The sequence below is a fragment of the Oryctolagus cuniculus genome, chromosome 19 (genome assembly GCF_964237555.1).
Source record: "Oryctolagus cuniculus chromosome 19, mOryCun1.1, whole genome shotgun sequence".
Classification (NCBI taxonomy): domain Eukaryota; kingdom Metazoa; phylum Chordata; class Mammalia; order Lagomorpha; family Leporidae; genus Oryctolagus; species Oryctolagus cuniculus.
This window is the reverse complement of record NC_091450.1, coordinates 19,479,881-19,495,060: the sequence shown is the minus strand read 5'-3', so window position 1 is coordinate 19,495,060 and position 15,180 is coordinate 19,479,881. Positions and strand designations below refer to the sequence as shown.

Below are 15,180 nucleotides of genomic sequence, written 5' to 3'. Positions count from 1 at the left end.
CAACTGGCTGGCAACTGCCTGAAAATTCCCTTCTGCTCTTGTGATCCGATACAAGTTGACTCCAGCACAACACTAAGCCAGAGAGATATAGACACAATGAGAGCATCTACTGTGCAGGCCAAAGATCGCACAGCTATTTTTTAAAATATTAATTTATTTGAAAGGCAGAGTTACAGAAAGAGAGAGTGAGACCACTGGTTCACTCCCCAAATGGCTGTAAACAGCTGGAGCTGGCCAGGCCAGAGTCAGGAGCCTAGAACTCCATCCAGGTCTCTCACATGGGTGGCAGAGGCCCAAGGTCTTGGGTCACATTCTGCTTTCCCAGGAGCACTAGCAGGGAGCTGGACTGGAAACGGAGCAGCTGGAACTCGACTTAACCTGCTACACCACAACGCCGGCCCCAATCACACAACTGTTGAGGGGATACCTGGGATAGTTCCACGGGGGAAACGATTCTAAAACTCACGGTTTTTACACTTCGCCATGGGAGGTATCATTCATCCAAATTCTGTCCCAGCCCAGGATTGTGCATAGACTGTGACAGAGAACAGGCAGGGAGATTCCTGAATGTCGAGAAGCGCTTCCAGAATCACACGGTCTGACCCCACGCCGAGTGCTGGACTCCACAAGCATCCCTCCCATGTAAGCACGCGGCCCCTCCTCGCGCAGGTCTGTGACAGGGCGTGCACTACCCTCCCACAGCCAACCACCTGTTGGGAGCACTCATTTCACTGGGTCCGGGGCAATGGATGGATTCAGAGCTGGAAGAAGGCACTTGAAGAATGACCAAGCTGTTGGATCGGACGTGTGCTGCAAATGAAACACCTGGTTCCAGACCAACCTAAGCAATGGCTCCTTTTGTCAAAGCCACTCACCAAACGCAAGACTATGGCATGACAGGCGCTGGCCTGGGTCAGATCAATGAGGCATTGCGTGTGGCACTCAGGTCTGTGAGACGCCCCATTGAGGGAGATGGGGCTCCTCGGGCAAAGCTCAGGGCTTCAGGGCGCCCACCCCCAGGCTAAAAGATGCAGACACGATGCTTCCTCAGCCCCAGCCCAGAGATCCCCACTCCGCGGGTCTGAGGCCCCGCCTGAGAATCTGCATTCCTCTCCAGGCAGCTAGGATGCCGCCCACAGGCCCAGTTGTGTGCCTGTGTGACAGGGGCTCGTGCTTGGTTTACTGCTCTACTCCCCCCATCCTCACATTCTCACCTTTTTTTTTTTTTTTTTTTGACAGGCAGAGTGGACAGTGAGAGAGACAGACAGAGAGAAAGGTCTTCCTTTGCCGTTGGTTCACCCTCCAATGGCCGCTGCGGCCGGCGCGCTGCGGCCGGCGCGCTGCGGCCGGCGCACCGCGCTGATCCGATGGCAGGAGCCAGGAGCCAGGTGCTTTTCCTGGTCTCCAATGGGGTGCAGGGCCCAAGCACCTGGGCCATCCTCCACTGCACTCCCGGGCCACAGCAGAGAGCTGGCCTGGAAGAGGGGCAACCGGGACAGAATCCGGCGCCCCGACCGGGACTAGAACCCGGTATGCCGGCGCCGCTAGGCGGAGGATTAGCCTAGTGAGCCGCAGCGCCGGCCACATTCTCACCTTTTTAATGAGGGGCACCTTGTTTTCATTGTGCATGGAGCCCCACAGTTACACGCTAATTCTGGCTGCTTGCCCCCAAACCATACTGGAACAGCAATGGATTAAAGGCAATGATCTCAGGCAGTCTAGCTTCTCTAAGTATGGATGTGAACATACTTCCAGGGCCAGCATCGGGGCACAGCAGGTTAGGTTCCTGCATGCGACACCAGGATCCTGTACCAGAGTGCTGGGCACTCTGCTTCTGATCCAGCTTCCTGCTAACACATCTGGGAAAGCAGCAGATGATGGCCCTGCCACCACCCACATGAGAGACCTAGATGGAGTTCTCGCTCCTGGCTTCTGGCTTTGGCTCAGCCCAGCCCTGGCATTTGTGTTCATTTGGGTAGTGAACCAGCAAGTGGAAGACAGCAATCGCTCTCTCTTTCTCTCTCTCTCTTTCTCTCTCATTCATCTTTTTGAATAAATAAATAAATCTTTTTAAAAGCAGATGTGAATTCTCTTCAAATAGCTCAGCTCCTATTTCCTGAGCATCTAGCTATTGGGAGGGCTAGAATGCAATATACAAGGCAAAGCCTGCCCTGGAGGAATCCACAGGTGAACAGAGACCGTTACAGTCAAGTCACTCTACCCCATGGGCCTGGCCATGTGCTAGGCCTGGGCAAGTGGTGCAGAACAAAAAGCCAGACTTTTGCACTGGAAGGGCTTGAGATCTTCCCCAGATTCCTCACCCCACCAAGAGCTGGAATTAAACCTGCACCAAGGGTTCACAATAAAAACTACTATCTGAGCTGGCGCCACGGCCCAACAGGCTAATCCTCCACCTAGCGGCGCTGGCACACCAGGTTCTAGTCCCAGTCAGGGCGCCGGATTCTGTCCCGGTTGCCCCTCTTCCAGGCCAGCTCTCTGCTGTGGCCCGGGAGTGCAGTGGAGGATGGCCCAAGTCCTTGGGCCCTGCACCCCATGGGAGACCAGGATAAGTACCTGGCTCCTGCCATCAGATCAGCGCGGTGCGCTGGCCGCAGCGCGCCAGCCATGGCGGCCATTGAAGGGTGAACCAACGGCAAAAAGGAAGACCTTTCTTTCTGTCTCTCTCTCTCTCTCACTGTCCACTCTGCCTGTCAAAAAAAAAAAAAAAAAAAAAAAGAAAAAAACAACAACTAGTATCTGGGTTGGGTGTTGTGGTGCCTCAGGTTAAGCCACCACTTGGGATGCTCACATCCCATACCAGTGTACCTGGTTTTGAGTTCCAGCTACTCCATGCTTTAGGTTCAGCTTCTTGCTCACGTGCACTGGGAAGCAGCAGGTAATGACTCAGGCACCTAGATCCCTGCCACCACGTGGGAGACCTGGATGGAGTTCCTGGCCCTGCTCTGGCTATTGTGGGCATTTGAGGAGTGAACTAGCAGATCTCTCTCTCTCTCCCTCCCTCCCTCTCTCTCTCTCCCTTCCCTCATCCTTCTGTCATTCTGCCTTTCAAATACATAAAAATAATGTTTAAAGAACTAGCATGTAATGGATGAGAACAAAGATCACGGAAAGTCACAGACCCTGTAAAAGCATAAGACTGCAAGACGGCACTGCAAGCTACAGGGTGTAGACATGATTGACGAGATCATCAGTAAGCATCCTGTCTCGAGAGTGGATCCCTGGTGAGCTCCGGCTAGCACTGGGCACTCAGTCCTCCCAACCCCTCCAGAAACAGGACTCCCCGCTCACTCTGGTTTTCAGTTAGGAACATGCTGGGGTTACACTGCCAATACATGATGGCGTTCTGGCTTGTCTGACCCCCAGATCTGCATGCATGGCTAAGGTCTAGTGCTGGGAGCCACTTTGAGGAGAGAGGGGAGACTGGAAGAGGGGTGAGCATCCCAGCCCCCATTCCTGGGATCACCGAGTATCCAAGGACGCCATCCAAGGACCTTGTTGGTGTCACGAGGTGATTGTGACCAGGACACCAGAGCCAGATCCACCGAGGTCACATCTGACCTCATCGCCCCCTAGTGGCTGTCACATGAAAACGGTCAGAACCTCCCCGAGAGGCCCCACTGAGGGAGACAGGGCTCCCCAGGCAGAGCGGTGCCTGACGATCTGACCTCCAAGGCCCAGCCCGGGGCCATTGCTTCTGCAGAGCAGCCCTTCCACCACCCGGGTCAAACCCCTCCTCCTGTCTCTCCCCTCTGGGCTCACCTAGAGACCTCCTTGCCCATGTCCCTGGTGGGGATCTTCATCCCCTACCGCAGGGGTTGGCAAACTGTTTGTATAAAGTTTTATTGGAACACAGTCACGTTCATTCACGTGTGTGCTGCTGGTAGCAGAGCTGAGCAGCCACAGCAGACAGCACCTGGCACACGAGGCCTGGACTAGTGCAGGAAGGCTCCTCTCTCGCCCCAGCCAGCTTTCTGGAATGCCGATAGAAACACTCCCCTGCCCCGTTTCAGGCCCCTCAGCGGCCCTTGCAAAGCCTCTCGCCTCCATCCCAGCTGGCCGGGTTGTTGTGCGGTCTGCCCTGCGGACTCCACCAGCCTTGTCTCATGGCTCTCTCCCCGCTCACTCTGCTCTGCCACACTGTCCCCTTCGCTCCTTCCCGACGCCTCCCCCATTCTTGTGCTTTCCTGGGGGGCCTCTGAAACACTGTTCCCTCCGTCTGGGATGCTCTTCCCTTCTGACGGCTCAGTGCTGCTTCTCACAGAGGCTCTTGGACTTGAAAGGCACTTTCTCTCCCTGGCGTTGTGATTGCAACACCGACATCCCCTATCGGGGTGTGGCTCAAGTCCCAGCTGCTCCACTTCCAATCCAGCTCCCTGCAGAGAATGGCACAAGCACATGGGCCACTGCTACTCCCAGGGGAGACCCGGATCGCGTTCCAGGCTCCCGGCTTTGGCTTGGGTCACTGCTGCCATTTGGGGAGTGAACCAGTGGGTTGAAGATCTCTCTTTCTCTGTCTCTGCGTCTTTCCCTCTATCTTCACGCAAAGCATTTTCTCACTGTCCCCTAAACTGGAAAAGCCCCCAGTCAACATCCCATCGCCCTGCTCTATCTGCCTCTCGACATTTATTGTGAACCAAGAGGGTCCCACGAATTCACGTGTTGACCTGACCACGTCTGATTTCTCACTAGAAAAGAAAGTTCCACGAGTCAGGACGCAGTCTTTCTTCACTCACTGGACGCCCCAGAGCGACATCACTGCCGGCACGTAGCAGGCACTCCCTCAGTTGTCATGTAGTGGATGGTTACGTCCATCACACACGCACCGAAGCCGCACGAGGCTAACCTGCAGCAAAGGTGACTTAGGCCAGACATACACGTACCAACACCTCTTCCCCTAAAAGGGGGAGGCTGAAAAAGGGCTATCAGCGTAAACCAATGAACCATTTCACAACTAAATTGTTGTTTTAAAAATGGAGAACCCAGTGCTCATCTCACTGTATCTTTGTGGATGGCTGTAAACCCTTTGGAAAGCAATAAGGTAAGAAGTGTCAAAAAGCCATAAAAATGTTCACTCGTTAGACTGAGTATTTAAAGAAATCATTCAACAGTAGCAAAGGTTTTTCACATAAAGGTGTTCACTGTTTTATCTAAAACTGAACACATCAGCTCTCCAACCGTTGGCACACACAGCCTGAACTGCCACCAACTGAGCCACACACAGAAAGCCACACACGGAAAGAATTGTGCCAAATCAAAGAAGTCAAATAAAACGTGGAATATATGTTACCATTACAACTCAGAAAATGACCTACAAACAAGGACTGGAGAAGAGTAAGAAACAGTGAACATATTACCATGTGGGGTGAAGAATGCTGGCTGCCCAATAAGCTCCACCCCCTTCTCTTTTCCTGAACACAGAGCTGGACCAGATTTCCCAGCAGCCCTTGCATCAACTGGAGGCCTCGGGACCAGGATCAGGTCAACGGAACGGGGATGGAAGCACCAGGCCACTTCCTGTTCTGGCCCATGAAACCCTACCCCATGTGCTCCACCAAGTTGTCTCCAGGGTGATCTTAGAAGCCAAGGGCATAGGCTTATCCTCCACCTAGCGGCGCCGGCACACCAGGTTCTAGTCCCGGTCGGGGCGCTGGATTCTTTCCCGGTTGCCCCTCTTCCAGGCCAGCTCTGCTGTGGCCTGGGAAGGCAGAGGAGGATGGCCCAAGTGCTTGGGTCCTGCACCCCATGGAGACCAGGAGAAGCACCTGGCTCCTGCCATCGGATCAGCGCGGTGCGCTGGCCGCAGCGCGCCAGCCGTGGCGGCCATTGGAGATTGAACCAACGGCAAAAGGAAGACCTTTCTCTCTGTCTCTCTTTCTCACTATCCACTCTGCCTGTCAAAAAAAAAAAAAAAAAAAAAAAAAAAGCAGCAGCAGCAGCAGCCAAGGGCAGAGACCCTAAAGAGATGGCAAACCTGAGCCCTTCACGCCTACGCAGCACACAGACTTGTCCCTCCCCTGTACTTCCCCTGACGCCACCCCGACCTGGAGTATGAGTGACAAACCCCTGCCATGTGCACTGTTGGGTTTGGGTCTATTTGTTACAGCAGCTTGGCCCACCCTGATACAATGAAACGACGGAGGTGTGGCAGGGACAACACTCTGTGCAATGGCTAAACTCTCAGACTTGACAGCCAGAAAGACTTGCATTCAAGTCCCGGTGATGACGTGTAGCATGTGACCTTGGGAACTGCTTCGGATTCCTTGCCCTTTTTCTTTCTTTTTTCTTTTTTTTTTTTTTTTTTTGAGGATCAAATGAGAGAAATTCTGCATGGCCCATAGCACTGCACCTGAGCTGAGAAGGGGCTCAGATAGTGGTTCAAGTTCTCCTGAAACCCGGCATCATCACAGCCCTACCCTGGAGTCAGAGAGACATCAGCATAGAACAGTTTGAGCTGGGTATCTAACCCTTGTAATCAAGAATTCTAGTATGTTGCTTCTCCAAATATTAACATTCTCCCAACCCATAAACCAAGTGGAAGTGGTCCAGCCTGGGCAAATCCAGGAGGAGGCTAGCTTTGCCCTAATCAGGCTGAGGATGGAGCCTGAGGTCAACTACTGACTCGCCATCCTCAATGACAACCAGGTCAGAAGCCAGGTGGACTCTCAACCACCCTTTCTCAAGACGTGGCCCCAGCCTCAGCACCCACTCGGGTCAGGCTGGGCCATTTTCCTGGACAGAGAAGTCAGACATGCAGGCAGTGGTCAGTGGCCTGTGCCCAGACTGATAACAGTCTCCAGACCAGATGGCGTCCCTGGCAGGCCCTCAAAGCCAGCAGAGGCCAAGTCATGTCCTAGGGGCCAAAAGGCCCAGTATGGCAGGGCTGGGCCAGCGTCCTGATAAATAAAGCACCCCAGTGCTCTCCTGGTTTGCCAGCTGCCCACCGTCTGAGGGGGCCCAGGGCAGGGCCATCCAGGCAGGGGCCCTGGGCCTGTAGGGGAGCTCACACACACGCACACGTAAACACAGACACAGGCAATCCGTCTAAACTGAGTTCCTACTAAAAGCACAACACACCAGGGCCTCAGTGTACAGGAGCCCCTCGAGTCAGATCTAACTTGTTTGCATGCGCCACAGGGATAAAGATATTTGAAAAGCTCTTGCATGACATGCCCCGTGGGGGCCCTGCCAGCCTGCACATCTCCACGCTGATGGTGCCTCAGCTCCCTCTTCACTGGATCCCTAGACTGACCGCTGTCCTGCAGAAAGGTCTAGATCTGTGAACAGCTGGACGCTGGAGGCCCATGGTCAGCTTTCCAAGGAGAGAGGGACTCGGGCAGACATGGTTTTGTGACTTGCAGCAGAAGGAAAGTGAGGGCCAGGGAATGCAGAGGGGGCTTGAGCTAACTGAGTGTGGCCCCAGAGCCCAGCCTCACCCTGCATCCCCTGAGAGGCCCTGGAGCCTGGACTGACCACAAAGTCATCCTGGCTGTGGGGCAGGGGCCAGCCATTCACATAGCTCTACTGGCTGGTCACTGGCAAGATGGCTCCCATAGACAGGAACAGTGTAGACCTGAGGGAAAGGAGATTCATCTCTAGCTGAGGATGGTTTCTCAAAATGTGGGACGCCTGACTCAACACAAGCCCTGATCAAACAGAACAGACACCGGGACCAACCCGCCGGCTGGCGGTCACCAATGGGCATGGCCACACGGGAGCTGCCAGCTGTCAGCCCTGCCCCTGGCGTGGGGCACTCACCCTGTGACGCTGGACACCCTAAGTCTCAGGGACACTAGGCAGCCCTCCCAATGTCACACAGCCCCATTGATGGGAGGGCTTATTAGAGATTATAAAAGCAAGCAAAACAAGTCCCGCTCCTGAGACACAGGGTGACGCTGGGTCACTTCACTGCGTTCAGAGGGCAGTAAAAGGGACAGAAGACGATCAACAAGTGGCAGCTGTTGCATCAGCAGACAGCTTTTCAGAGAGCTACCCATGTGCCTCAGCCGGTGGGGATGTTCAGCCCCAACCCTCACTCAGGGAGCTCTGGTGCCAGACACGCTGGAAACAGAGTGAATCGTCCACAGCAAGTGGGTTGTCGTCAGTATCAATCTCCGATTCCAGACCTAAAGGAGGGCGCCTAGCGCTCTGTCCAGCCTTGAGCTGTCGTCCAGCTTGGCCCAGTGGTTTAAGCTGCCGCTTGGGACACCCACATCCTGAGATCAAGTCTTGCCTCTTCTGACCCAGCCTCCTGCCAATGCACAGCCAGGGAGACAAGTGATGACTCAAGGACTTGGCCTCTGCCACCCACGTGGGAGACCCAGATGGAGTTCCTGGCTCTTGGCTCCTGGCTTCAGCCTGGCCCAGATATTTGGGGAGTGAACAAGCAGATAGAAGATTATCTCTCTCTCTGTAGCTCTGTTACTCTGCTTTTCAAATAAACTTTTTTTTTTTTTTTGACAGGCAGAGTTGGACAGTGAGAGAGAGACAGAGAGAAAGGTCTTCCTTCCGATGGTTCACCCCCAAAATGGCTGCCACGGCTGGTGCGCTGAGCTGATCCAAAGCCAGGAGCCAGGTGCTTCCTCCTGGTCTCCCATGCGGGTGCAGGGCCCAAGCACTTGGGCCATCCTCCACTGCACTCCCAGGCCACAGCAGAGCTGGACTGGAAGAGGAGCAACGGGGACAGAATCCAGTGCCCCAACCAGGACTAGAACCTGGGTTACCGGCGCCGCAGGTGGAGGATTAGCCTAGTGAGCCATCAAATCAACTTTTTTAAAAAGTCAAAGGGGCTGGCGCTGTGGCGTAGCAGGTAAAGCCGCCGCCTGCAGTGCTGGCATCCCATATGGGTGCCAGTTTGAGTCCCGGATGCTCCACTTCCAATCCAGCTCTCTGCTATGGCCTGGGAAAGCAGTGGAAGATGGCCCAAGTCCTTGGGCCCCTGCACCCACATGGGAGACCTGGAAGAAGCTCCTGGCTCCTGGCTTTGGATCAGCATGGCTCCGGCCATCATGGCCATCTGCGGAGTGAACCAGGAGACAGAAGACTCCTCCCTCTCTCTCTCTCTCTGCCTCTCCTCTCCCTGTGTAACTCTGCTTTTCAAATAAATAAATAAATCTTAAAAAAAAATAAAACAGGTGGCCGGCACCGCGGCTCACTAGGCTAATCCTCCGCCTAGCGGCGCCGGCACACCGGGTTCGAGTCCCGGTCGGGGCGCCGGATTCTGTCCCGGTTGCCCCTCTTCCAGGCCAGCCCTCTGCTGTGGCCAGGGAGGGCAGTGTAGGATGGCCCAAGTGCTTGGGCCCTGCACCCCATGGGAGACCAGGAAAAGCACCTGGCTCCTGGCTCCTGCCATCGGATCAGCGTGGTGTGCCGGCCGCAGCGCGCCGGCCACGGCGGCCATTGGAGGGTGAACCAACAGCAAAGGAAGACCTTTCTCTCTGTCTCTCTCACTGTCCACTCTGCCTGCCAAAAAAATAAATAAATAAATAAATAAATAAATAAAACAGGTGAAATTAATTTTTTAACAAACTTGGCCCTAGACAGGAATTCCTGTCCCATCCTGCTGAGGGATACGATGACAGAACTTATGCCCCTTGTCCCAGGGCCAGAGAGGAAACTTTATGGCCTATACATCTCTGCTAAGGCTGCTCAACTCTGCTGATAGCACTCCAAGGTAGTCACAGACACTACCTTAGGGATGGGTAACTGTGTTCCAATAAAACCTTATTTATAAAAACCGACAGCCAAGCAGATTGAGGCCACAGTCTATAGTTTGCCAACTCCTGCCTATCCCATTCCTTGGTTTTTCTGGTGTACCAAGGAGGGCTGTTGGGGTGCCCACAGGACATAACCCTCATTAGGGCCTTCAGTCTATTAAACTCGCATTGGTTATGGTGAAGGTCGGGTGGCCATAGTTAGATGGCCCAGGTTGAGCAGGTGGCACTGAGTCCTGAAGCCCTTTTCACAATAACTATTCTCGTCAGCTATTTTAGAATGGCTTTCTGGCAAGGACAGCATGGAGATCTGCCACGTGCCCCATCATCACTAGCTGCATCTGCACGGTATTCAGATTCCCTTAGTTTGACTTGACGGCCTCTTTCTATTCAAAGGCCCCAGAAAGGCTAGCAGACTGAGAGCGCTGAGAAGTGCTGCACCCCGACTGGGATTTCTCTCGTTTTTCTCACAATGAGGCCGGACTTGGGTGTTTTAAGGAAGAAGACCTGAGTTCTAGTCACAGCAAGGAAGCTGGCCCTACAAGGCCAACACTGCAGGTGCTCACCTCGACCGTTGCTAAGGCGGTTCCTGTCAGGTTCCTGCACCGCCATGCCAGAGCCCACGAGTGCAGAGTGGGGAGTGACGCTGAACCCACCTCTTCATGGACCATCCTGGTTCGCTTCTGGTAACTACACAAAAATGCCTGAAGCTGAGCCATCTGTTGAGATTCCTTTAGCTCCTAATTCTGGAGCTCCAGGAGCCCAGCTCTGGCATCTGCTGGGCTCTGGTGAGGGCCCTGCAATGGACGGCACTGTGGTGGGAGCATGTTCAAGAAGCAAAGAGGTTGCGTGGACAGACAGGAAGCAGGAAACTGCAGCGGGGCCAGGACCAACCCGCTCCCCGGGCCAGCAGCAATCCCTGATCCCCTCCTCCTGGACCCACTGACAGCTCCACCACCCCGACATCACCACACCACGGGGCACCCAGCTTCCAGCACATGACCCTCAGGGGACAAACCACAGCCACACTACAGTGAGGACAGGGTCGCCCCCTCAATTACTTGGAATTCCTCTGCACACAGAGGCTGGTTTCTGGTGATTCCATCATTTGGGAACCGGCGCTCTGGCACAGCAGGTTAAGCCTCTACCTGTGACACTGGCGTCCCCCATGGGCATCAATTGGAGACTCAGCTGCTCCACTTCAGATCCATCTCCCTGCTAATGCACCTGAGAAAGCAGCAGAGGATTGCCTAAGTGCTTGAGCCCCTGCCACCCACGTGGGAAACCCCGATAGAATTCCAGGCTCTGGGCTTCAGCCTGGCCTAGCCCTGGCCATTGTGGCCATTTGGGGAGTGAACCAGCGGATGGGAGAGCTCTCTGCCTCTCACACTCTCTGTGCAACTCTTTCAAGTAAAAAAAAAAATCTTAAAAAAAATTCCATTACTTAACAGAAAGGAGAGAATTATGAGTTTTATTTCATACCTTGGTTTCTAATCCTGTACTAATTATTACTCAAGCTTTCTCAACTTTGATTGCCAAGGCTCTTTTGGTGGGCTCCTATGTACCTCCAAGATACCCTCACCCAGGTGATATTTTTCTTTGTTCAGCACCACCTGCAAGGCTGCCCACACTCCTGGGAGCGTCCTGTCTCTTTAAACAAATCCTGCTCCCATTCTCAGACTGTATCTATATCTCTGCATTGACTGCATCTCTCACGATGGGATAAGAACCTGGAATCAACCCACTGGGGACGCACACCCCCACACCCCCACGGGAAAACCACCCCTAGACCCGGCGCACAACCTTTTTATGGAAGAGGCCAGATGATAACTGTCTGGGATATATGGGCCACCCGAGGACTCAGCTCTGCACTTGCCAAGCAACAGTAGGCACAGGCGACCTGTCAGTGCGCAAGCCTGGCTGTGCTCCCACTTAACTCACACAGCGGGGGGCCGGACTGGGCCTGGGGGCCATCACTGGCTAGCTCCAGCCCCTGGGTCTCTGACTTCAGCTGTGCAGGCAAACAGTTCACACTTGAACAGTTCTTTGCCGTCATGACAGTTCACTCAACAAAGGTGCACTGAGGATCAATAACTCACGCAGGTGAGGCATCCTTGAAATGATGAAGCAGGAAGCCCCCTTAGCAGGCAGCAGAATGCTTCCTGCCACCCAGCTTATGAGAAGCAGATGACAGGCGGCTCCCCACGCTGGCCAATCAGCCTTCCTCTCGGCTCGCAGGGCAGGCACAGGATGAAAACACAGCAGCTGTCAGCTTCCTGCCTCCTGCCAGCCACATCCCTGACGAAGACTAGACAGGGAGGGGCAGCCTTCAGTCTCCAGAGGCACGGATTCTGTGCAGATCTGAGGACCCCTCGTTCCAAGGTCTGTTTTATTTTACAAAACTTTCAAAACCCTGAAAAGCAAGCGCAAGAGGACCTGTTGTTTCATGCACATGCAGCCAGTGAAATGTTCACTCACCCAAAAGGACATGCACATTGGTGGCACCTTAAACAATCGCGGGTGTTAAGTGCAGTATGAGAAAACAGGTGTCATTAAAATGTCCGTGGGGTGAGCGTCTGGCCTAGTGGTTAAGATACTGGCTAAGAGGCGATGTACCAGGGTTTGATTCCCTGCTCAGGTGCCCAACTCAGGCTTCCTGCCAATGCTGCCACTCATATGAGAGACCAGCTCCCAGCTTTTCCCCCGGCCAGCCCAAGTGTGGGCACTTGCAGAGTAAACCGGCACGTAACAGTGCATTCTCACGCTCTCCCTTTTTCTAAGAATTATTTTTTTACAAAAATGTCCTGTCCATGATCTAGCCAAAGCCCCAGCAATGTCTCACGAAGCATAAACACGTACCTCCACTGAGAATGGGCTGGGAGGACATTTCATACCTTTCTCCCCTCACCAAGTCCCAGGGCTGGAATGAGTCTCCCGCCCACCCCACCCCCCCCCAACGGAATTCATTTCTTCTACTCTGGGCCTATCATGGTCATGGTCAGAAGGTCATGGTCATTTTGCTAATGAAAAGATAAAATCGAAAATGGTGGGCAGGTGACTCTGGCCAGGCAATGTCATTGAGGTTCTGAAGGAAGCAGAGTGGACTTCCATTGGCTTTGCCCACCTGGGGTACAGGTTCCAGTGGGTAACACAGGACCCCTGCTCAAAGGAACTGCTTGGGAGGCGGCAGGTAATGGGTCAAGTACTTTGGTCCCTGGCACCTACACGGGAGACCTGGACTGCATTCCTGGCTCCTCGCTGTTCCAAGAATTTAGGGATGAACCATTGGATGGGAGATCTCGGCCTATCTCGCTCTCTCTCTCATCTCATTGTCTTTTTTAAAAACTTCCAACAGCCAAAGCCTAGAGTGACCTGAAACCAGCAGCCACGGGCAAAGACTGCCACTTCATGGCGGCATCCGGAACTGCACGGAGCGCCCTGACATTTCCTGTATCTTTCACAAGCTCTTAACCTTTATGCCTTGTCAATGAAAAGCCCCATTAACATTTAAAAGGGTTGTCTCTGGGTGTCCACTGGAGTAGGAGTTAGAAAACAGGCCAAGAAAGGGAGTCGTCATCACATCTGTCCCAGATCTCCAGTGCGGCCCATCTGCCTTACACAGAGAAGCAAATCTGCAGACCCAAGAGAGGCCCAGGTCCCCAGAGCACCAGGTGGGACGCACAGGGGTTCTCTGGGTGGCCCCCCAGGGCTGAGACTGTTCAAGGGCATCCAAAAGACACCCGCCCCCCCCCCACTTCCTTTTCCTCTCTTCCTTATCCAGGAAGCTGTCCTGAGGCCTCAGGTGGAATTCCAAGGTGTGCCCATGGCCCTTGGGGCTTCCTCTGCCCATGGCTCTCTGTACTGCCCTGTTCACTTACTGGCTTGTCTCCTACCCAACGACGGGCCCGGAGCTCAGTGAAGGCCGGTGCTTCTGACCACCCATCCGTCCACTCTCTCCTTACTGAGCACCAGGAGCACGAGGTTAAAAGCAGACACGGCCTCATCCTCTTCCAACTCCCTTGCGAGTGTGGTCAGCTGCACTCTTCACAGTCCCGGGGGCTGTCTTAGGTGGTACCTAACGGACGTCAAACGGGGTGGTGGGTGTTTGGCCTCCGAATTATGACTCCGCCTTCCTGACAATGTAGACCTTGGAGGCAGAGGTGATGGCTCAAGCGGCTGGGTTTCTGCCACCCCCGTGGGAGGCCTGCACTGAGTTCCCAGTGGCTGCCTTAGTGGGCCATCAGCAGATGGACCTGCTTCTGAGAAAACCAGCTGGGGGAGATGGATGTGTCCCTCCTTCAACATAACTTAACGACTTCCTACAAGAATAAGGCCTATGCCACTAGAAGGCTGTGAATTCCCGTGGATCTCATTGAATAAAACAGCCTTGAAGCCTCCTGCATGGGCAAAGTTTTGTTTGGCCCAAACTGCAGATTCTTAAAACAACTGAATGCATCACTAAATTTAAACCTGAAAGAACGAACATTAAACTTCATCTTACCGGCTTCTCCAGAAAAATGAACGCACCTTCGGGCAGGGCGACGGTGGGCGAGAGGTGAGTAAAAGCCAACCCCCCTCAGCTGGGGAGGCGGCCCTTCAACCCACCATAGGCCGCACTCTCGCTCTCCTCTGGGCCCCTTGGTGTGTGGTATCCTGGACCCCCACCTGCTCGGAGTACCTCGGCTTGCGACCCCAGCATTCCGCCCGCCCACATCACCCAAGAAACGCACGCGGCGAGAGCTACAACACAATGAACGGGCAGTTTTATTGCGTCTTCCTCCTAACACATGCTCTCAAGTGGTGGGCACCGGCTGCTGCGGCTGCCAGTGCGGGTGGCAAACGCTGAAGGAGGGGAGGGGAGGGGAGGGAAGGAAGCTTCCTCGCGAACCCAAGGCCGCGCTGACCGCACTCTTCCTGCAAACCAACACTCAGGATTAAGAATCACATTCTCACGCCACCAGCACGGCTTAAATACTTCTTTGACAAAAATAATAATAATAAATTATCTCCAACTCAGAAAATAAGTTGTGTTCAGCAGAGTGACAGGAGGGTCCATTCATTGCGGTGCACCAAGGCAGGGGCACACGCGGGGACAAGGACGGGCAGCAGGGGGCACAGGCCCGCAGCCCGGGGGAAGCTTGTTGGCGCATGCTTTGCCCCACGGGGCCGGCGACCCCTGGCTGTGGCCCGTCCGAGGCAGAGCGCAGCTGCCCCTCGTGGTCCTCACGTCCGCCTGGTCTTCTGTTTCTTGGCTTGTCTCTTCACGTCTTCCGGGCCGCTGTTATCAGAGGCTGCCTGGCCGAGCGCGCGCACTCCCTGCAGCCGACTTGTCAACTGCAGCAGCAAGGGAATGAGCTGGAAAGAGAGCGCGCGTGACACACGGGGAGGTGGCGGAGGCCCGCACGCGGCTTCGCCAAACCCCTCCTCCTCCTTCGTCCTGCACCATTGG

General features: G+C 54.4%; 1 protein-coding gene across 1 annotated transcript in view; it reads right to left on the bottom strand.

Moving 5' to 3' along the window:
- Positions 1–14,472: 14,472 nt before the first annotated feature.
- The window catches only part of LOC100345328 (BOS complex subunit NOMO1), a 58,804-nt gene continuing 58,096 nt past the window's right edge, over positions 14,473–15,180 (bottom strand). The window contains exon 31 of the mRNA XM_008257790.4: positions 14,473–15,086. Within this exon, the coding sequence (XP_008256012.3) occupies positions 14,955–15,086 (132 nt within the window). The 3' untranslated portion in view covers positions 14,473–14,954. The remainder of the gene's footprint in view (positions 15,087–15,180) is intronic.